This window comes from Numenius arquata, chromosome 9 (assembly GCF_964106895.1).
Source record: "Numenius arquata chromosome 9, bNumArq3.hap1.1, whole genome shotgun sequence".
Lineage (NCBI taxonomy): Eukaryota > Metazoa > Chordata > Aves > Charadriiformes > Scolopacidae > Numenius > Numenius arquata.
In genome coordinates, this window is record NC_133584.1 from 40,928,476 (window position 1) to 40,951,512 (window position 23,037).

Consider the following 23,037-nt stretch of genomic DNA (forward strand, 5'->3'; position numbering starts at 1 on the left):
ATCCACAGCAGCTAAAGGAATATGCACATATCTGATTTTATGCGAGTTTGGGTTTTTTTAAATAATTTTATCCAGTTTTCAGTTAATTATTGAAATCAGTATCTTTTATTCACCATAAAAAATGTGTACTCCACTTCCCCATGAAGACACATAATGGGAGAACAATTTCATTAACCAGTTAACTTCCTCATCTACAAGGAGTGAGTGACAGCACAGAAATGTCACAGGAAAATATAGGGAATTCAATTGAAAGAACGGCTTCCTTTATCAGCTCTCCATGAGGTGGATTATTCCATTTATCTCTGAGTTCTCACACCCCCATTAACGAACAGACTTTTAAAAGTGTACAGTCTAATGCCTGTGAAAATGACTCAGGGCAAACATTTCTAAAATATCAGCCAGCCTCAGTGACAGAAATAAATCATGTTTCCATGGATGATTTCATTTCCAGTTCAAAAGAGAAATGCATTTTTCCCCTCATTGTGAACCATGGAGTCTTCCTCCATCCTTCAAAAATCCTGTGGATTCCTTCTCCCAGGTCTATGCAAATAGCATGGTACAAAAACCATTTTATAATCTTACTTAACTAAAAGTTAAAAGCTTTTCATTCATTTTCACTGCAACACAAGTGAGCAAATGAATCTTCAGAACGATGACACCATTTAAAATCATCTTGTTCCAGAACAGTGAAAGAAGTAAAAATTGCAATATTGACAATATTCTAGAAAGACAGACTGTAAGCATTTGCTTTCTGACAACAAAGGAAAAGCAAAAATTCAAGTATCACAGTGGGGAAAAGTTAGCCTCATACCACAGAGATACCTGAATTTTATTGGCTTGAAACTGGTGAAATACTTTTACTTTACTATTGTAGTGCTTAGTCTTAATTACAATAAAAATGCCCAAGTTGAAAGTTGCTCATCGAGAGGAGATTTGGGCACACTTAGATTTTTCTTACAGTGTAGTTGTCAGAACTTTTTTTGTCAGTGGGTATTTCTAAATATGGAACTGCATAGCTGTTATAAATAGCTGCATTTTAGACTTCCAGTTAAATTTAAGTTGTTCCAAAATAGTACTAGTTTTGTTAAAACTAAGAGAAGCATAGCAGAGAAATAAAGCAATTCCTTCAATACACATTTAGCAAAGCAAGCCTATTTTAAAGTTGCGAGCACATAGAGTGATGCTCTCTTTCAGCAACTCTACGGAAAAATTCCATTGTTTCACTACACTGTGTTTAAACAAGCTCAGAAGTACATGTAATTAAAGGTACTAATTAATGCAGAGACAGCTAGAATGGTCCATGTTCCAGGTTACATTTTGTCTTTTCCCTGAGTTTGATCAATATTATCCTACAGGGTAGTAGCTCTAAAAATAACAAGATCATAAGTCAGATGGAAACTGAACTGCAGAACAGGCATGCAAGTAAAATAAGTGAAACAGGAGGTGAAGTCACAAGTAAAAATTATGCCATTGCCCTCAGAGAGCTGCAAAACAGATTTTTTTTTTTTAAGCTTTTTACATCAGAAGCAGTCTATGGATTCTTAGTCCATGTAATCGCGTTGGCTTAGTTAACATGTTTTTAACTGGCCACAAAAAACCCCATCATGTACTAACAAAAAGAAATTCACATACAGACCCTCAAGTTTCCTTGACAAAATACATTTCAGGAGGCATGAAAATCTGTCCTGGAATTCTCACAGCAAACAGATTTTCATAGATCTACTGAACCATCTGCTGTTCATAGATTATTGAATGAAAAATTGAGAGTACCCCTGAAACCATAGGAAACTGGGAAAGATCTGATTCCTGGAGAACCGTAACCACGAAAAGCAGCATCTCCAAGAGGGATTTAGTTTTGACAAACCAAGTTTACCACAACCTCATGGTACCACCTGATGAAAAAGGGTTGATATTGCCTCAACTGTTGTAAGATAGAGTAGCAATATATAAGAAGGTTAAAATAAATAAATAATAGAAAAGGTAAGAACTGGTGTTTAGTCCACATTCATTATTCCTTTTTCGAGCCCAAATCTTATTGATCTCAGGATTTGCTATTTGTAGCCCTATTTAAAATTTGAGAGGAAAGAGATAATGACTTATGACAAAGAGCTCATCAATCTGTTTATCAACCAAAAGAAAGATCGAGGAAGATCAAAAAGTGATTTGATTACAGCACAAGTGTTTCAAAGGGAACAAGAGGGTATGAACCCTCTGGGTAGGAAAGGGCTCTTTAATATAGTGAAGAAAGCCACAACAAACATCATTGTCTAAAAGCTGCAGACAAATTCATATGGGAAGGCATGAATTTTTAATAATGAGATTGACAAATCACTCAAACCATCACTGAAGGAAGGAGGCTTTTTTAGCTTCTCAAAAACGGTGACAAATTTCTCATCTGTTTCTGTGTCTTCATCAGTAGGCTTGATATAGCACTTCTTTCAGTATGTAAGAATACAAATATATGCATAATGGAGCAGTAACAATCTGTTAATATTTTCATATTTTTTTCAAAGTGAAAGGTTTCTGCTGAAATAACTAGTTACAATTCATATTTTGTGGTTTGGGTTTTTTTTTTAAGTTTTAGTGTAATCAAGTTTGGGTGTGGTGATTTTATGCACCACATAAGTCTTAAGAGTTCGATGTCTGCAGATACATAATTTATTCAGTTCAAAAATCAAAAGACGACAGCACACGTTTTCCCCAAGATAAAATCAGATTTTTAAATAGTTAGTTCAAGTACTTGTGGAAGGTAAGAAAGCCAGTGTTTCTGAGAGAAGTCTTAAAAAACCCTTTACAGGCACAAGTTCTTATGAGTTTTTTAAGCAAATCATATGACTGCTTAAAAGATGCAAACAGCATCATTACTTTCTCCTAATTATGACAAAGCACTTGCACTGTTACAAAAAGAACCGCTTTTGTGTTTTCAGTAAGCATTTTGTCTTAAAATATTATAGCCATAGACCCACCCTCTTGTTCATAAAAATTCCTGAAAGGGAACACATTAACTGAGCAGAAGCAGAATGAAACACTTAGCAGTAAACATTTTCGAGGCCAGAGAACTCAAGTCCATGACGATTTCTGATAATTGTGAAAGAAAAGCATTTGGAAGGAAAAAGTTTTTTGTATTTTCATCCCCATTCCTGCCTAAAATCTGTTTCCTGATTGTTTCAGCATCTTGGTAATTTTAAGTGATTCTTTCCCAAACATGTGAACCAGTCCTTTTCTGATTAGCTGAGCTAATGAAAAAGTGAAAAAACCTAACTTCTGATTCTGAACAAATTGGCTGTTAATGATTCAGTTCTCACCAACATTCACTTTAACCCAGCTCCTGCTTTTACTAGCAGATCACCACTCCTGCTGCTACCAGTTCAGTTGGGAAACCACATCACTGCAATGTTTTCAGAATTGTATAGTATTCAGCAAACTGTTCGGAGGACAGATGGTCAACATAGTCAAGTATGGTTACAGAAGTCAAGTAACCATATACCTACAGTTTTGACTACTTTCTGCTCCATGGCAGAACCCCAAGCAGAAATAACTACAAATCATAAAACTAATGAAAAACTAGTATCTAGGATTAGATAGTCTAGTGTGACAATATCAACCTAATGTATCTAAAAAAATTATCCTAATAAAATAAACTTCTCCTGAGTCTACAATGCCCAAGTAGTCCACTAAAGAACCACAGGTCATTTATGTTACAGATGTGGTACAGAACTCTGCAGAAACCTTCTATCCAGATAAAGTAAAGCTAGATCGTGGTAACAGAGCTTGGAAGGACCAGTCAGCACTTTTATTAGATTGTATGACATAGCAGAAAGAAGTAGAAAAATGAAGCTGCAAATCCCTAATTCTAGTAAGGGAGAAGGCAAGGACTTTCACACTCATAAGAAAATATAATTTCTTTATCTGAACACTCTCAAGAAAAATCTCTACTACTGTAGAAACTTCACACTTCATTGAATCACAATAACCCTATCAGCTATTAGGGTGGTTTTGGTTTTTTTCCAGAATTGTAAAGGTGTCTGCAAATTATTATTTTTTTTTAAATAAAATTTGTCTTATTTCCAAGTTTCTGGAAACATTTTAAAGCATTACTGAACCTCATTTTACAACTAAATGCATTACCTTAAGCATTATTCAGTTACATGAAAACAATCTACTTGCATCTGAGTTCAAGTATCACATTATCAGTTTAGGAAAACATGTTTTTCATTTAACATTCTTCTTGCATTTGAAATTGGTTATATTACATTACCTATCTAGATAATTCAGGTCCATATAAAATAATTAAAAATGTTTATCCACAAGACTAGCTCTTCTTCCATCTAATAAGAAGAATTAACGTTTCAACCTTTCTACTACTTTTGTAACTGTTGCAAAACCAAACCTCATAACACAATGCCAACCTCTCCCCTCCCCACCCAAAAGCCAGTCCTAACAACTGGCAACCCAGACAAGCTTGTTGCTCAACATCAAAACCTACCCCTGAACCAGCCATTACACCTAAAATGTAAGTCCTTAGAGATTAGTTTCATTCTCTCTTGAATTAGTTATCTAAAACAGATACAGAGGAGGGCAATGAAGCTGGTGAAGGGCCTGGAGAATAAATCGCACGAGGAACGATTGAGGGAGCTGGGACTGTTCAGTTTGAGGAAGAGGAGACTGAGGGGTGACCTCACCACTCTCTATAACTACTTGACATTGTAGAGAGGCTGGTGCTGGTCTCTTCTCACAAGCAAATAGCGATAGAACAAGAGGGAATGGCTTCAAGCTCCAACAGGGTAGGTTTAGACTGGCCATTAGGAAGAAGTTCTTCACAGTAAGAGTGATCAGACACCAGAACGGGCTGCCCAGGGAGGTGGTTGAGTCACCATCCTTGGATGAGTTTAAGAGTCACTTAGATGTGGTGTTGGGGGATATGGTGTAGGGAAGAACTTTGTAGAGTAGGGTAGATGGTTGGACTCGATGATCCCAAGGGTCTTTTCCAACCTGAATGATTCTATGATTCTAAAAACTCGATATGCCCCTTGCTACTGATGAGAAAGGGACTGCAACTCTTTCCCAGCTTCCGATCAACATGCACGTAGGCTACAGTATTGAGACACTCAGGGAAATTGACTTCAGCCTTGGTTTTTCCCTGTGATAGTAACAATTCTTTAGCTTTTAGAAACACATAGTACTTCTGTGGGTTTGGATAGCATCTGAACCATTACCTACGGAAATACAATCTGCAATAGAAAGCAAAATATACCATGCCAAGCTTGTTCGGTAAACAAAAATTTACTGTGAGACAGTATTTCTTGCAGGACATGTCATTTACACAAGATCCTACTGCCTCTTGCACACCTCAAAGATAAGCTTGCGTGTTTCTAGAAATTGTTAGGAGTCCTCAGTAGTAGACTAATTGAGCCTACATTTTGATTTCAAAGAATCTTGAAAGCCATCAACACATAGCTCTGGAGGATTTCTACCTTGTCACTTGTACCTGAATGGAAGAGCAGTTCAAGAAGGACAGGGAACTGCTGGAGAGGGTACAGCAGAAGACTACAAAGATGATTAGGGGCCTGGAGCATCTCTCTTATGATGAAAGGCTGAGGGACTTGGGTCTTTTTAGTCGGAGAAGAGTGAGGGGGGATCTGATCAACACCTATAAATACTTAAAGGGAGGGTGTCAAGAGGAAGGGGCCAGTCTTTTTTCACTGGTGCCCAGTGACAGGACAAGAGGAAATGGGCACAAACTTGAACATAAGAAGTTCCATCTAAACATGAGGAGGAACTTCTTCACTTTGAGGATGGCAGAGCCTTGGAACAGGCTGCCCAGAGAGGTGGTGGAGTCTCCTTCTCTGGAGACATTCCAAACCCGCCTGGACATGTTCCTGTGCAACCTGCTCTAGGTGGACCTGCTTTGGCAGGGGCGTTGAACTAGATGGTCTCCAGAGGTCCCTTTCAACCCCATATCATAGAATCATAGAATGAATCATAGAATGGTTAGAGTCGGAAGGGAGCTTAAAGACCATCGAGTTCCAACCCCCCTGCCATGGGCAGGGACACCTCCACTAGAGCAGGTTGCTCAAAGCCCCATCCAGCCTGGCCTTAAACACTTCCAGGGATGGAGCAAATCATATCGTATCATATCATTCTGTGATTCTGTCACACTCCCTTTAATATAGCATATGTGTGTGCAAGCTTTTCCTACTTTTTTAGAAACCTCTTCTCAATTGGCATGGGGTTTTGTAAGATGGAAAATTTAGTTTTAATGGACAGAAGACCGATTTTTCTTTCTTTTTGGATGACAGCTACTGAGAACAGATCCCTAGAGTAATCATTCTTTCCCTGGTAAAAGTCCTACAGTAGAACAGCAAATTTTGATTCTCAGAAAGTCTCTGATCTGCAGGAGTCACATCAACAGCTCAGCTTAAGATCCTCCAATGTCGGTCTCCTCAACAGACAACACGCATCAACAGCATGTATGGAAAGAAGATGAAGGAGAACGTAAAGACAATGACACATATAATCTATCTTGATTTTTAGTGAAAATGTGTAATAATATGAACGAAGAAATGAAAAATACAATCATGATTTTGGCCTTCAGACAACAGAGTTTAGATACTCTGTCAAATCACAGTACTCTCCCTGAAATAGACTTTTCACTGTGATCTATTACCAAGCTTGATTTTAGCACCATTTTCAAAAGTAAAAAAAAAAAAAAAAAAAGAGATATCTTTTGTTTCATTTTCTTTCCAAGTGGTGCATGCAGTATGTGAAAAATCTGTGTACATAGTCACATATATAAACATATATATATGTAATATAGAAAGCTTTCATCTTGGTTTTGATCTAGCAGAGACCACCAAAACATTTATTTATAAAATGGACAAAATATTTCATGGGAGAAATAATTTATTTCAGTGACTTTGAAACAGCTAACAGTTTTTTACCTGTGAAAGACGGGACTCCTGGTGGGAAAGAACACTACAGCAGCCAAATGAACACAACTACTTTTGTAATAAAATTTTTTCCTAACAGATCACAAGTTTCCAGATGATGGCCCCCACAGTGCAAGAGTTACATTGCAAATAGTGCAGAGTAAGATTCTTCCATTGGAGCTGAAACTGCTTTAAACTTAAGAGAATCGGAATAGAACAATGAACAAGTAGTATCTTTGTAGTATAATGCAGAGTTATCACAACTCAATACGAAACCCTCAAGGAGTGTAACTGCAATGGAAATCTGTGTTTACGCCAGCAAAATCAGATATGACCAGTGGAAGCACTTTTTAATTAAAACAGGAATTATAGTACCTTGCATAAGGACTTGAATGCAAGCTTGTTATATCAGCTTTCTTTTTCAGTTCCATTAGGTGGTAACGTAAAACAGTTTTACTACTTTCAGTGCATTTTTCAAGCTCATTGAACAGAGCAACAGAACTTTTACTGTTCAGAAAAAGAACATCACTGTTGGAATCTAAAGTCAGGGAATAAGATTCACATTTATGAAATATTTTTCGGGACAGCATACAAGACCTGAATCTCATTTTAACACATGGACAATAAAGAAAAATACGTATGGCCAGATATTGTTAGATGTCTTCCAAAGTACTTTTAGGACTTCTTAGATTCCACACTGCATTAATAAAATATGTGTAAGCTTAGTACTTACCCACAGAGGAATAATCATTTGGAAGTTCAGGATAAAGTTTGTTTGTATTCTTTTTAGCTGAAAGAGAAAATAAAGTAGCAAGAGATATGATATACTAACATATATTGTTATATTTCATATACTGCTTTTCTAATACATGTTCAATAGTTATAAAATGACTGCAGTTATCTAAGGAGCAGTACAGAAGAAAGAAATAAGGACTTCATCTTATATCCTTTATTTCCAGAGAAATAAATCAAGTTAACAACAGGAGCTGCACAGTTAAGCCTCACTTTCCATGAGAGCGCTTTGGTAGATAAACTGTCATAGAAGCAAAACTCTGCCTCCTCTGCTCTACTGTAATACCTCTACCTATTAAAAGATAATGACAATCTGTAAGAGAAACTAAATTTTCTAGAAACCAGAAGTTTCTAGAAGTAGGACTAGCAGTTTCTAGTCGGACTGTTCTTTTTACTAAGAAGTTTCATTGTACTATGGGTCTTCTACATATCCAATAAACATGAATGCTTCCTTTGAACAATTACATGCTTCTGCAACTATACAAACACTATTTCTATAGCAAATTTGTCAGAGAGAAAAGGTTTGTTAATATAAAACAAACAAACAAAACCTTTACCCTTCATCAGTCATGACACTATCCCAACATGCTTTCAGTGTTTGCCCAAGGAGGAACATTAACAAAATATTTTTATACACAGCTACTACTATAATAATTGCATAACATTCATTAGCTTTAATGCTCTAATTTTATATAAAGAATCATCATTATCAAAATGTTTTTAACCTGGTGGCGTTGGTCTAACAGTAGGTTTAGGTGGCTCTGGTCTCAATGATGGTCTAGCAGGTGGGTCATTTACCTAAAATGTACAAATTTTTATAAAAAGTTGCATCACACCTGGAGGAAGATTGTAGCTTCAGAACCTAGAGGTATGTCAAGTTACACTGAAAAAAAATAAAATATTCACTCTTTCTCCACTGAAATTGTATGAACTAAAAAACTAGGTTTATATACACGACTATGAAGTAACTCTATCAGTAACATCAACATCTACAAGAAAATATCTTCTACAGTCTTAGTATCATATTATAAATGTTATTGTTTGAATGGAAGACAGAAAAAGTAGAAAAATGAAGAATATCCATATCGAACTCAGTATGCTCATTATTTGCAGATTAACTTGATTAGGAATACTTGAACAAATTTTTTTAATCATCACCTCAGATTTGATTATGCACTATTATAAAAACAAGGACATACTTTCTTATTCTGGAGGATGCAAAGCAAAGCTAGCAACATTCTTGTCCAGAAGAGCCTACCAGGGCAATACTTGAACGAATGTATTACTCACGTGCAGTATCTACAATGTGTTTAAGAATCCAATAGACAAGTTATGAATGCCACACAAATATCAACATGACCACTGACTAGGAACAGTTCAGGAACAGAAAGAGCCTATGTGAAAAAGAGGTGCACAAACAATTCTCTGTTCCCTTACAGCTTTTCCTGGGTTATTTCTTTGCTCTTCGTTTTCATATACTTCAGTGAAGGATGCTAGAGTTTCATAAAGATCATCTGCTTGAGTAGGAAAAGGCACATCACCAAGCAAAATGGCACTAGCACGAATATCCTGCCCGTAAAACCTGATACAAAAGAAAAGATGCCAGGTATTTGATCACTGTTACATTTCAATCTCTAGACAAATTCATCTTGCACAAACATTCTCCCCCTCCTCCCTGGACCTGCATTTCTCCTACTGATCATCTGTTGAGCAATGACAGAAACTAGTTCAACGCTGTAAACTTGGAATGATAAGTAATTGTAGCAAACCTGAATGCCTACCCTACCACCTTATTTCAAAATGATCTTCACCAGTAATATTCTGTTCCTGGTCACGTGGTATGCATCAGCTAGATCATTTGAAAGCCACTCACACAGCAAAATGAAGGAACACACACCACTTTTGCAAAACATTGTAATAGATTACTTAATGATGTAGTAAGATTCCTTAATGCGTTGGAACCTCAATTTTATGAATGGAGATTGCTAAAGTTACTGACATACTGTCATTGAATCAGTATTAGTCTCTGCTGATATTAGCACAATCAGATTTTTCATACACACAGAACATACAAGTGCAAGACACTCAGAGGTTTCTTGGATTTTAAACTTAACAGGCTGCACAAAGGAAGCAGCATTCTATAAGCTGGGTATTTTCTCTAAGTCAGTGACACTCCAAACCAGACTTTTGGTTTGTTTGTTTCAAGTGACCTAAAATAATATTTCTCATTATGCAGTAAATACCCCAATATCTATCTTCTACAACATCATGCTGGGTTTTGGTAAGGGGTGGGGCTGCAGGGGTGGCTTCTGTGAGAAGATGCAAGAAGCTACCCCCATGTCAGACAGAGGCAGTTCCAGCTGGCTCCAAGATGGACCCGCTGCTGGCCAAGGCCAACCCCATCAGCAATGGTGGTAGGGCCTCTGTGACAACATATTTAAGAAGGGTAAAAAAATGCTGCCCAACAGCAACTGGAAGAGAGGAGTGAGAGTATGTGAGAGAAACAACTCTGCAGACACCAACGTCAGTGGAGAAGGAAGGGGAGGAAGTGCTCCAGGCACCAGAGCAGAGATTCCCCTGCAGCCCATGGTGAAGACTATGTTGAGGCAGGCTAGACCCCTGCAGCCCACAGAGGTCCGTGGTGGAGCAGATATCCACCTGCAGCCCACAGAGGACCCCACACTGGACCAGGTGGATATGCCTGAAGGAGGCTGTGACCCCATGGAGAGGCTGTGCTGGAGCAGACTCCTGGGCAGGACCTGTGGACCCGTGGAGAGAGCAGCCCATGCTGGAGCAGGTTTGCTGGCAGGACCTGTAACCCAGTGAGGGACCCACACTGGAGCAGTCCATTCCTGAAGGACTGCACCTCATGGAAAGGACCCTTGCTGGAGCAGTTTGTGAAGAACTGCAGGCTGTGGGAAGGGCTCATGTTGGAGAAGTTTGTGAAGGACTGTCTTCTCAGTGGGAGGGATCCCATGCTGAACCAGCAGAAGAGGGTGAGGAAGAAAGAGTGACAGAGACAAGGTGTGATGAACTGACCTCAACCCCCATTCCCCATCCCCCTGCACTGCTCAGGGGAAGGAGGTGGAGTAGCTGGGAATGAAGATGAGCCCACGAAGATGGGACGGGTGGGGGGAAGGTGGTTATTTTTTTTTCATTTGTTCTTATTTCTCATTATCCTACTCTGTTATTAACTAGCAATAAATCAAATTAATATTCCCAAATTGAAGGGTTTTTTTGCCTGAGACAGTAATTGGTAAGTGATCTCCCTGCCTTTATCTCAACCCATAAGCTTGTCATCATATTTTTTCTCCTCCCATCCTGCTGAGGAGGAGGAGGATTGACAGAGCAGCTTGGCTGGCATCTGGTGGCTAGCCAAGGTCAACCTGCCACAGATATATAATCTCTAAATATTCAGCATCATCTCAATACCCATTTCAAGATGTTTAAATTGAAGAAACCCTTGGCCCTCAAGCAACTCTAAATTCAGCAAAGTATGTTCTCACAGCAAACTCTTTTTCCAAATTGAATGTGTCTTAGTTCATTTTGTCACTATGTCTTCACCAAATCTTCTATATTTGAAGAGAACTTACTTGCGATTTGTTTCTTTTCTTTCAATTAAACAGGTTCCTTCCAGAGATACACCTGCAAACAGTCCTCGAGATTTGCAGTATGTATAGACAGCAGCAGAGCTTCTCAGGGCAACGTCCCCTTCTAAGTTTCTAGAAGGAAAAAAATTTTGGTTGGCATTCTTCAGTATGGCTTTGCAATATGAACAGCAATTGTCTTTCTATTTTAATCCCATGAAAAGTCAGCAAGAGCTTCACTTCCCTCTGTTCTTACAAACTCTATTGAATATATTCAAGTGGGTCAGACTTGAAATCCATTTTCAGTTCTTATTTCAGACAGGACCAAGTACAAAGTAATTAAATTGTCTGATAAGGTTTCCTCTGAATCACAGAACAATGTTGCCTCATCTGAATGCTCTATGTTAGACCTCCTCTTGCATGCCAAAGTCTGAAACTTATTAACCCATGTTTGAATCATGTTTTAAAATGATCTGATTACGTTTGTGGTGACTTGGAACTCTATTCAATATACCCAAATAGTTCTCGATTTTATGGTGCCCAAAACAGCACAAAATATTTCAAGTAAGGCCTTATCAGACCTCAGTAGAACTGGAAGATTGCAATTTTTGTTTTACACAGGACTACATAATAATTTAGGTTTGAAGATACCTCAGGCAGTCAGCCAGTCCAGCATCCTGCTCAAAATGGATACAACGTCAAATTGAGATCAAGTTGCTCTGGGCTTTGTCTAGCCAGTTTTTGAAGACTTCCAAGGACGTAGTTTCCACGCTCTAAGCAACCTGTGTCAGTGCTCAATTACACTCATGTTGAAAATTTTTTTCTCATATCCAGTCAAATCTTCCTTGTTTCAATTTATGACTACCATCTCTCACTCTCTTGCCATGCACCTCATTTGGGTCTGTGTTCTTGGTGATCCCCTGCCGAGAATAGAAGACCTCAAGGTCTTCTCTCCTCCAGGTTAAATCAGCCGAGCTCCCCCAGCCTCGTTGTTCATGTGGTCCAAGTCCCTGGCCACACACTGCACGCACTCAAGTGCATCTCAAGCATCTCCCTTGTACTGCAGGGACAAAATTGGACACAATATTCTAGACATAGTCTATGAAGTGCCAAGTAAAGGGGAACAATCACTTTCCTTATCTACTGGTTACAGCTCTGCTGATGCAGCGCCCTACACTGTTCACTGCCTTTTCTGTCAGAATGCACAGTTGGCTCAGCTTATTGTCCACAAGGACCCCAGCACCTTCTCCTGCCTACATAACTGCAGGAGGTTCATCCAACCAATGGTGCAGAACTTAGCATTTTTCCTTGTTTAATTTCATGAGGTTTCCTGTTGGATCTTTTCTCTTCATTCTCTAGGTCCATTGCTCTGAATGGCAGCCCTACCCTGAAGTGTACTGGCTGCACCCCATGATTTGGTGTCATCCACAAACTTGACGAGAATATTTTGCATCTGCTCCTCCAGGTCACTGATAGAAATATCAAGCAGGAGAGGTCTCAGAATAGTCTCATGAGGAATTCCACAGAAACCTCATTTCTGAGTACAACATGAATCATTTACCACTATTCTTCAAGCCTGATGATCTGGTTTTTCACCTATTTGCTATCCTGTCCCACCCTGACACCTAGGCGTCCCAGCTTGGACGCAGAGATTTTGCAGGACAGCACACTGAATGTCTCTGCAAGGCAGATGACATTCACTGCCCTACCCTCATTCACAGATCTCTCTCATCTGTGGAACAGGCATCATCTTATCCTTTTTACTTTGTCAGAAAAGACAAAAAAAATGTCAGTAAAAATTTCATCATCATCAAAAAAAAAAAAGGCATAGTGAGGCACATGTCCCATGAGCACAGTCTGAGGCAACTGGGCTTGGTAAGCCTGGAGAAGAAAGCCTAGCAGCAGCCTTCAAGTATCTCTAAAGAGGCAATCAAGAACATGAAGCCGGGCTCTTTATAGCAGTGTATGGTGGAAGGATAAAAAGTTATGGACATAAATTAAAACAAGAAATGTTTTGTCTGAATGGAAGGCAAAACCTTTCACCATGAGGACAGCTGAACAGTAGAGCAGGTTGCCCAGACAGCCTAAGCAGTCTCCATCTTTGGATTTTTTTCAAGACCCAACAGGAATAAAGGCCTGAGCAACCTGATCTGAAGTCGTAACAGACCTTACTTTGAGTAGGAGGCTGAATTAGAGATCTTCCAAGTTAAGTTATTCTGTGATCGTATCATCTCATCCTTCAAAGTAAACTGGCTTAACCACTTAAGGTTTAAAAGTAATTATTTGGTGTATTTTTTATTTACTGTCAGGTGGATCTGTGGTGACAGAAAGCACAGACCCATAGGTTAATTAAAATAATAGTTCAGTCAGGCACAGTAGCACCTGTGCTCTTTATTGAGCTTAGCCAAGCAGTCTCCTGAGAAAAGAGAATAAATCTCAGAACACTTTCCTTCTAACAATAAAAGCCTTTATCAGGAAAGAAAAAAAAGCAAAACAAAACAAAACAAAGCAACAAGTGACTAAAAATGTCTAACACTACAAGAACAATAAGGTCCAGTCAACATACAGGTTGCACAGGTTGTTTTGTAACATATCAAAAAAGCCATGTAAATGTTTATATATAATTTTTAAAGCTAGCTGCAATATTTAATTCTACCCTATGTTTAAATCTACCTCCTATTAGGAAGGCATTTCACTCACCTCCCCAGAGGTCCAATTGCCACAGTAAGATTTCCTCCAAGTGTAAGATTCCCTCCTTTGGCAAAAGCTTCTACTGCTCTTTCATGATTCAATATTATCACTAAGTCTGAAACCTACAAAATATCAAATAAAAGTACTATGCTTTTTAAGAAGAAAGAACGGCATGGGAGAAGTATCTCCCATTCTGCAGGAAAACATGTAGGAGTATTGAAGATAGTCCCTTCCACAAATGAAAACCAGCTCCAGATTTATCAAGGTTTTAATTCAAGTGACAATTTTTCATTCTCTCCGAATTACTTCCTTTCTTGTAAAGGATCCTTTTGAAATAATTTTCATAACAACGTTGATTCTTTTTCTGCAAGGTATTTTGAAACTAAAAATCCTTTCACCTACTATTTTAATCAAATTTGACTGATTTTTGCCCAAGTGCTGATATGGTCAGTATGTGATAAACAACAGGTGTAACAGAAACTCTATTTTAATTCAAAATTTCCTAATTAGCAAATTTTTATTTTCTATGGCTTTTGCAAACTATTATGAAGGCATTTTGAGATGTGACAAGAGATCAGATCAAGAAAATAATTTTGATCCTTCCATAGCTGAATTAATAACAGCAAGACAGAACTTAGTAAACAAAATTACTGTCCAAAGAATAAACAGCAAAAATTATAGAGGTTTTCCTGTTATTGATTAAATTTTATTTTCTTGATAGAAAACTAAGGTTTTAATATGAATTAATATTTAATTTTTTAAGACTTGAATATATGAGATGTAGCCAGTTTCTTCAAGAAACTATTAAACTAAATAACTGAAGAACTAACAAAGTATTTTTGAAAGATTCAAATGCAAAATGGAAAAAAAAGAAACTCACTATTTTTAAAAGACTATTTGTCTGGACTGCGACACAAAATGCACATATTAAAGAACTTCTATTACTATTTAAATTGATGCCTACTACTACCACTACTGTAAAACTACAACTCTCTTCAATTTAACAAATTTCAATAAAAGTCTCCTACGCCTCTTTTCCCAAACTAGGAAGCATATTAAACAAAGAAAAAGTCTTTCAAATGCAAGCATGATCCTATAAAGATCATTCTATCTTACCTAAAAGCTCAGTAAACACACTACATGTATTAAAAAAAAAAAATACTGAAGCAGTACCAGCCTGTCCAACAGAGTAGATGACACTTTTGTAGCTTACTGCGATGGATTATCTTTTCAACAGGTATCTTGACTACTCAAGGACTACCGTGCCTGATCTTCCATCTGATGGACTTGACTGAAAGCCAGGTTCAGAAAAAACTTGCAACTTACCCCAAATTCCAAACAGTGACAGCAGGGAATACAAGAGGAAATACCAGATTATTTGCAAAACAAGGCTGGCCCAGAAGTATCACACACAGTGGAAGAGAGGCCTTTGTTCTTAGCCCTCTGGTAACCTCCACCCCATCCCAAACACAAGATGGCTGACATGAGTAGTTTCTGAATCATCCAGGGATGAAGAGAGAATGTCATTCAGGCTGCTGCCACCTCCTCTTACCCATTAAGAGGATGAATCCACAGCTAACGCTAAATGAATCCCATAGTGAGAAAACCTTCAAGGAAAGTATTTAGATGAATTTTAAAATTGGTCTTTAATTTGAGATACCAAGTTGTTTCACTTGGAAAAACATGCAAATACTATGACTTCTAAAGTTTGTGATTTCCTTCTTATTGTTTAAAACCACCCATAAGTACCACTACAACTATGCCAACTATAGTATCTCCTATAGGAATAAAATTCAACCGATTTCTACAAGGTTTAAGTTTATATATGACTAAAAGAATGCTGAAATTGGACTGTGGGGTCCTAAGCCACTTATGTATTTCTGAATAGCATATCTTCTCTAGAATTAAGTAAGAATGTGTTATAACAATGCCAGTAAGGAAACGGTATTTTGTAGGCTGACTAAAATTTCAAATGAAGGGCACAATATTGTTCAGACAAAACATCCTCTCAGAAATAGCTTCTGTATTGAAATTATTTGAGTATCGATAGGAAATGGTTACATTATCTAAAATATCATATGGAGATGATTAAGGGAAAAGCTTAATAGATTAATCAAAGCGTGTGAAAAGTCTATTTCATTATCATAAGAAAAAAAAAAAAACAAAACCCAACCCCCAAAACCAAAACACAAACGCTGGGGCTCAAACTCAATGTTCGGTAATGCATTTAGATCCTGTTGTCATGAAAACCAAAAGAAAACCCTTAAAAAAATTAATGATTTTGTATCCACAGTGTCCTTTAAAAAGTGCACAGTAATAATGCCTGAGATCACATAGTGAACAATGAGGATACAGTAAAATATTGATCCGTTGCTTATTACGAGAGTGCTGGCTGACTGGCTGTCAGGACAGGGATAGCTGGGTAGCTGTAGGAGACACACTGGGGGCTGGAGTGGACCACCCAGATCAGCTGTGCCTGGACTCTTCTGAAGGTGACAACACCCATAGCAATAGATCTTGTTGGCAGCATACTGTTACTTTGATTTTCTTTGGGAATCAGCAGAACAGAAGCTAAACAGAAAGAAAAAAGGACAGGACTAGAGGCTAGGGTGGGAAAGAGGAGGAAAGACAGAAACAAACAGGCGTGAAGGAGCTGTGAGGAAGAAGAGACGGGAAGCAGAGGCAGAGAGCTGTCGGGGCTCAGATCAAAATGATTTCTCTGAACATGTTGAGAGTCCCTTAACCATTTCTGCTGGCTGGAAACTGGCTCATTTTCTGTAGCATCCCTTTAGAGGAGGCACCATCAGTTTTGCTGTTCCCAAACCGAAGGGTGAAGTGGGAAATGCATGAAATATGGTAACATTAGCCAGACTCCATTTCACTCTACATTCAATTCTCTTCACTGTTTCTGGCTAGATAGAGTCCTTGTGCTCTTTAACAAAGCATTTGATACAGTATTAAGTATGAGATACTTTTAAGTAACTCCAGTTGGCTCCTACGTGAACACTGACAGGAAGCTTTCCATAAGGGAAAAATTCAGTCTGCTAGAAGTGAGAAATATCAAGGAAATAGCTGTTATGTCACTTATTTTCATTTAAATCTCTCCAAGCGATTGGATTGATAGGATCAAATACCCTATTTTGTTTGTCTTGTATAAATGAATTTTATAATAGATTCTACTGTCTCACTAACATTCAGATCTTTGTCAATGCATTTTAATTTCTTGCAAAAAAAGTCACCAACAATATTTGAAATGCAAAATTATACCTCAATTCCAATTTCAAATCCACCACCAAGGCCAGCAATTCCTATTGCAGAAGGAGCAGACCAGGCTGTCATGCAAAACAAGACAAATTTACAGATTTTTTACCACATGTTACAGGAAGTACTCATTTTATTATTACAGTTAAAAAACACTAACAAATTCTCTATTTAAAACCATGTTCAAAAACACCAATGGAATTACATAATTATACTGGTTTAGCCCACAGGTAGGAATTTAAGAAACACAAACCCTCATGATCTAAACAAATCTTTGTCACAAATTGTTTATCATACAGTTGTCTATAATTGGATATAATTCATTCTTCTAATGAGTTTTAAATGATATGCTTTTATATTTCATCCTTTTGTACAAAGATACTTAAAGCATTTACATCTGGTCAAAAGTAGGTACAAAATTTTGAAAACAGCTTTCAAACCAAACATTGTCATCTACTGGCTTGACTCTTCACAAATCTTGTGCTTTATGCTACAAAAAGAAATAATGGAAAAAAAAAAAAAGATTTATTTTTTTTTAATTCTCCCATGAAGTACAAAAGTAAAATATCCACTTACTTCCATTAGGAAGACGAGCTAATACAATCCCACTTCCGCCTCGAGCTGTCACCAAAAATCCAGCTTTGATAACAGACAAAACTGCAAGGCCTTTGGCTTTAGCTATTACATGAGCTGAAACAGCAAAATCATTTATTTAAGATCTTGTAAGAGAAGTTCTAAGAGAAGAGGAAAATAAATCTCTACATTTAACAATTTTGGACACACAAGAGTCAAATAATCAAAGCCAAAGCTTAAAGAAAACGGCAAAAAACACTGAACGAGTGAACACTGAAGAGCACTGAATGACGCCTCCACCCTATCGTCAACCACAAAGCTAGTCACAGGTCACATCAGCCTCCGCCAATTTTTACGCTGCCACAACTGCTTCACCCATCCTGGTTAGCTCATACAGAATTAGTTTGCGTACCACCATGAACATTGAGTACCTTTGAGTGAGTACCCTTAGCAAGATAAAGAGACAGTGGATAGTTGACATCCACATCTCTACAGATTTTTGCAGGACAGGAGTCTGAATTTAAATCACGACGACACATAGCAGCCTAATGAGCTTATATCATTAGACAGTGTTTGTGGCAAATAAAGTGTCATCATCCTGCAATTCTTATTACAGACCTTCTGGAACACAATAGTTATAAATTCAAAGCCACAACCAGCAACACCAGATTAACGGAAGGAACTAGGAGAAACATAGCATAACAATTGCAAAAATAAAGAGGACAGCAGCAAATAAGAGTGTTTAATCAGTATCAGAGAAACACACCCTGATTTCTTTCCTTCAACTTATTTTCATCTAACTAATTCTAACACACACAGACAGAGCTACTATTCCAGGTTCTCCCTTAAGAAGAATCACAGGGTGAGCATTAGACAGTCCATTCAGCCCAGAGGGAAGCTTTCCTCTGCAGATATCCTGTGGTTGTGAATGTGCAAAAGATTTCTCCCAGTAAGTAATGTCTGCCTAGAAAACAGCAAACTGAACCCCTTAACTTCCAAAAGGTTTTCACAGAAGTTATGGCACTCCAGATCTTCATTCCTTCCTAAGTTATGATCAATCAAAATAGAGGGAGTTAGTAAAGAGAGCATGATTGCAACACAGCAGAATGTTGGAGGTTTTAGCTGAATCAAAACATTTTCTTTACTCACGAGGTATGATTTTGTCGGGTCCATTTCTGGAAGTTATTTCTGTGAATTCTCGTAATATTTTAGCTGCCTTTTTAGCTTCTGACTTCAGGTTGGAAGGTATAGGGTTATTCACTGTAAAACATGAAAGAAGTAAGAAATTATATCTATGGTCAGTTTAGGATAGCTCATCTAAAAATAAAATACTGTCATTTGTATGGGTAAAGTGATTCTTTACAAATAAAGAGTAAACCACACAAATGGGAAAACAGCAAATAGAAATGATCTTCTGCATCAGACCCACAGTTGGTCTCTGATGGCTGTAATGGAAGATGCTGCTTAGGAAGAGCACACAAGCCAGGTTCTTTTCCGCAACCTGTTCCCCTTCTACTTCCTCAGAATCCACATTGGTAACAGCAAGGATGTTGGAGATACCTCCTCAGTTGTTCCTACCACTGTTTATTTATGGGCTTGTTGCACATGAATTTTTCAAACCTGCTGATAATCTTTGCCTCCAGAATTCCTGCAGCAGCAGCTCAAAAATACTTGATCTATTTTAAATTAATCTACTAGTTACAGCAAATGTCTGCTAGTTCAAGTCTCATGAAATCTGGTGAACAACTACATTATTCAACTTATCCACTACCTGCATGCTTTTATAAATAGTCACAGCCCTCCAGCCTTCTCCTCTCCTTCAGGAGTCTCAGCCTTCTTACTCTCTCCTCAAGACAGAGATATAAATATCACTTTATGGATGAATAGTAACATTTCACCTGTAAATTTGCAAAAGAGGCCTTAGTGCAGATAAAAAGATATGAGTTAGTCCTGATTCTTACATCGACTAATAATTTTTTTCTTGTTTTCCTGTCTGGACATATCTACCCACCATTTCCAAGTTTATCACAGCAACAAATTGTCCCAGTAATGCATGAGTATATTGTCAGACTAAAGATGCATCTAGCCTCACGTCTTGTCTCTGGAAAGAACTAGCAACAGTATTTCCATACAATTCCATTGCTCTTAAATTCACAAAAGCATAGAAAATACTGTGCATAAAGAAACAACTTTCTGTCAGAAGTGGCCTAGTTTTTTAACTGAACAGGTGAACATTCATTCACCTCTTCACTCTGGGCAACGTTCCCACTAACAGCCATGAAGGTGAGGACTAAATACGTTTTGAGATTAAATCAATGAAACTTGGAGAGTAATCCAGCTCAGACTAAGTGAAACACTTAGCAGCAAGTCAGCCAAGTTTCTGTCCAGGCTCCATTGACTAGAATAAAAATTACACCTCCACTTTTCAAAGTGAAATATATTCCTCCGGTATGTTCTCCAAGCAAGACGAAAGATTACTAGAACAAGAGAGATTTTCACAGCTGAGTCTCTGAACTAGCTTTCCCTGTGAAAGCTTGTAGCAACATTTGGCTTTGGTGAAAACGCAGGAGGTATAGCACTGGAGAGTTTGAAGTGACAGCAGATATCAGAAATACAGAAATATCAGCCTCTCTGGGAACAGAAAGAAATAAATGCATAAAATGCAACAGATTCTAAACTGCACCACAGTAACAGAGTGAAGACATGCTAATTTTATCCTAATCATCCCATCTGTTCTCAGAAAGCTAAGATGATGGCCAAGTCCCCAGTGTGTGAAAAGATAGGAGAAGGTGTAGCTCTAAACTCTAAGAGCTCAGGACCTTCAGAAATAGCTATTGGCACAGGCAATTGTCTCTGACTGTTCTGGCACTAAAACTGTAAGCCAGTGCTGTGGTTTAACCTCAGCTGGCAACTCAGCAGCATACAGCCACTCGCTCACTCCCCGCCCCAGCAGGATGGGGGGGAAGAGAAGCGGAAGGGTAACAGTGAGAAAACTCATGGGTTGAGGTAAGAACAGTGCAATAATTGAAATAAAGTAATAACAACAACAACAATAATAAATTGTAATGAAAGAGCAAAAATAAAACCCAAGAAAAACAAGTGATTCAAATGAAAACAATTGCTCACCACCAACCGATGCCCCGCCAGTCCCCAAGCAGCAGCCCCCTGGACAATCTCCTCCCTGATTTATGGCTGAGCACAACATCATATGGTGTGGCTATCCCTTGGGTCAGTTGGGGTCAGCTGTCCCAGCTGTGTCCCCTCCCATCTCCTTGTGCACCCCCAGCCTACTCGCTGGTGGGGTGGGATGAGAAACAGAAAAGGCCTCGACTCTGTAAGCCCTGCTCAGGAGTAACTAAAATGTCCTGGTGTTATAAACCCTGTTTCCAGCACAAACCTAAAACATAGCCCCATACTACCTACTATGAAGCAAATTAATTCTGCCCCAGCCAAAACCAGCAGAGCCAGTCTGCAGGAGTTTTGAACGTGCCTTTCTTCCTTGGTTCACCAGGCTGGAACTCAGCCACAGGGACACAGCAAGAAGAGAGGCCAGCGTAGCCCATACAAAACATGAACATGTAGATTAACAAATGGGCTGGAACAAACTTGCCCATTACTTCTGTTGTTTGTACTTGACATTGCATTTTCAAGGTCAGAGGGAAAACATTGCCAGCATGTCGTAAGAGAAAAATAGGAAAATTTTTGCTTTCGTATGGACATACATTAAGGCAGTTACAAAAAGCATATTGCAACACCTTCTTCTCAAGAAGGCATGAATAATATATGTTTACCGTATTATAATTTGCAATTAATACTGTAACACACAATGCATATCCATTTGCATAACCAGGTGAACACTTTCGTATGTAGATTTCACTTAAGATATTTCGTAAGTCTAGAAGTCTTGATTTTGGAGAGGGTCACCTACCCAGTCTACCCACGATACACATTCCCTGATGCTTAATTATTCCTATGGTTTAGTAAGATTAAAGTGGAAGATATGCTCCATTTTAACCGTGGTAACATGGACAGTTTCATGCCTGACCAGGCAGGACTCCCAGCAAAGTGATCAAGAGAATGAAATAAGACATGTGGAAATAAAAAACATTACAGAGATAAAAAAACATTACGGAGCAAAACCAAGAATTATCCAGCTTCTAGATGACAGAAGTAAAATAAACTTCTGTGCTCCTCTCACTCTCCTCTTCCTTATCTTTGCACGCGTTCCTTCCTCCCCTTTGCTTCTCTTTGGCCAATCGCAGAATTTGGAGGATCATCTCCAATTCATTCCTCTTACTACTAAAAAGGGAAAAAAAGCAGTTCATCTTTCAGAAAGAGTAGAAGCGAAATCCCTCAGCTAAGTCCATTGAGAAAACATGAGATGTTTTCAGACTCAAGTGTCTGCAAACAAGAAGAGATGAGTTTTAAAAAAAGCAAAAAAAAAAAAAACACTTTACAGTTTTCATATGCATTTTCAGATAAAGAATTGCTTCAGAAAGATTTGATGGTTACCAGAAAACAGTGTGTGCAAATTTATGTGCATGTAGGAGTTACTATTTAATAGAAGACAATTCAAAGCTGAACTTTATGAGCCAGCAAAAGTGACACTGTTACTACCTCTCTGTCCCTTCAATTCTCAATATATATTTGGTTTTGAAATCAGATTTTGGTCTCGCTTTGGGGCAGGAGGGAGGATGTCAAATTAACCCTTCTCAGTGTTTACTTTGAAAGTTTCACAGGATACCTAGGCTGACTCCATGATTTTCCTACCTGGCTTATTTTTATCCTGTTATTATTTAGAGACAAATTAGGAAGAAATATTTTATGAGGACGACAGTGTTTTTACAAACAGGTTGCCCAGAGAGGTGGTAGATACCCCATTTCCGGAAACATTCGAGGTTGGGACGGGGCTCTGATCAACCTGATCTAGTTGAAGGTGTCCCTGCTCATTGCAGGGGGGTTGGACTAGATGACATTTAAAGGTCCCTTCCAACCCAACCCTATGATTCCATGATTTATCTGCACTATGATTCTATACATTATATTTCCAAATGCAAATGTTACACAGAAAAATAGCATTACTTGAGCAAACTGAAGATTATATATTTCCACTCCAATCCCTCTGAAAGGGTATTTTTTTGTGCACGTTGTGGGGTTCCTTTATTACCAAGGGATAGGGGAGATAGATTCCTCATCTAACTGTA

General features: G+C 38.3%; 1 protein-coding gene across 1 annotated transcript in view; it reads right to left on the reverse strand.

Annotated features, from left to right (window-relative positions):
* SH3YL1 (SH3 and SYLF domain containing 1) overlaps positions 1–22,714 on the reverse strand; it is a 40,750-nt gene extending 18,036 nt beyond the window's left edge. The window contains exons 1-9 of the mRNA XM_074153633.1: positions 22,684–22,714; positions 18,983–19,093; positions 17,837–17,950; positions 17,267–17,331; positions 14,009–14,121; positions 11,315–11,443; positions 9,159–9,303; positions 8,447–8,519; positions 7,663–7,719 (exon numbers count right to left, since the gene is read on the reverse strand). Of these exons, the coding sequence (XP_074009734.1) occupies positions 7,663–7,719; positions 8,447–8,519; positions 9,159–9,303; positions 11,315–11,443; positions 14,009–14,121; positions 17,267–17,331; positions 17,837–17,950; positions 18,983–19,093; positions 22,684–22,714 (838 nt within the window). The remainder of the gene's footprint in view (positions 1–7,662; positions 7,720–8,446; positions 8,520–9,158; positions 9,304–11,314; positions 11,444–14,008; positions 14,122–17,266; positions 17,332–17,836; positions 17,951–18,982; positions 19,094–22,683) is intronic.
* Positions 22,715–23,037: the final 323 nt, after the last annotated feature.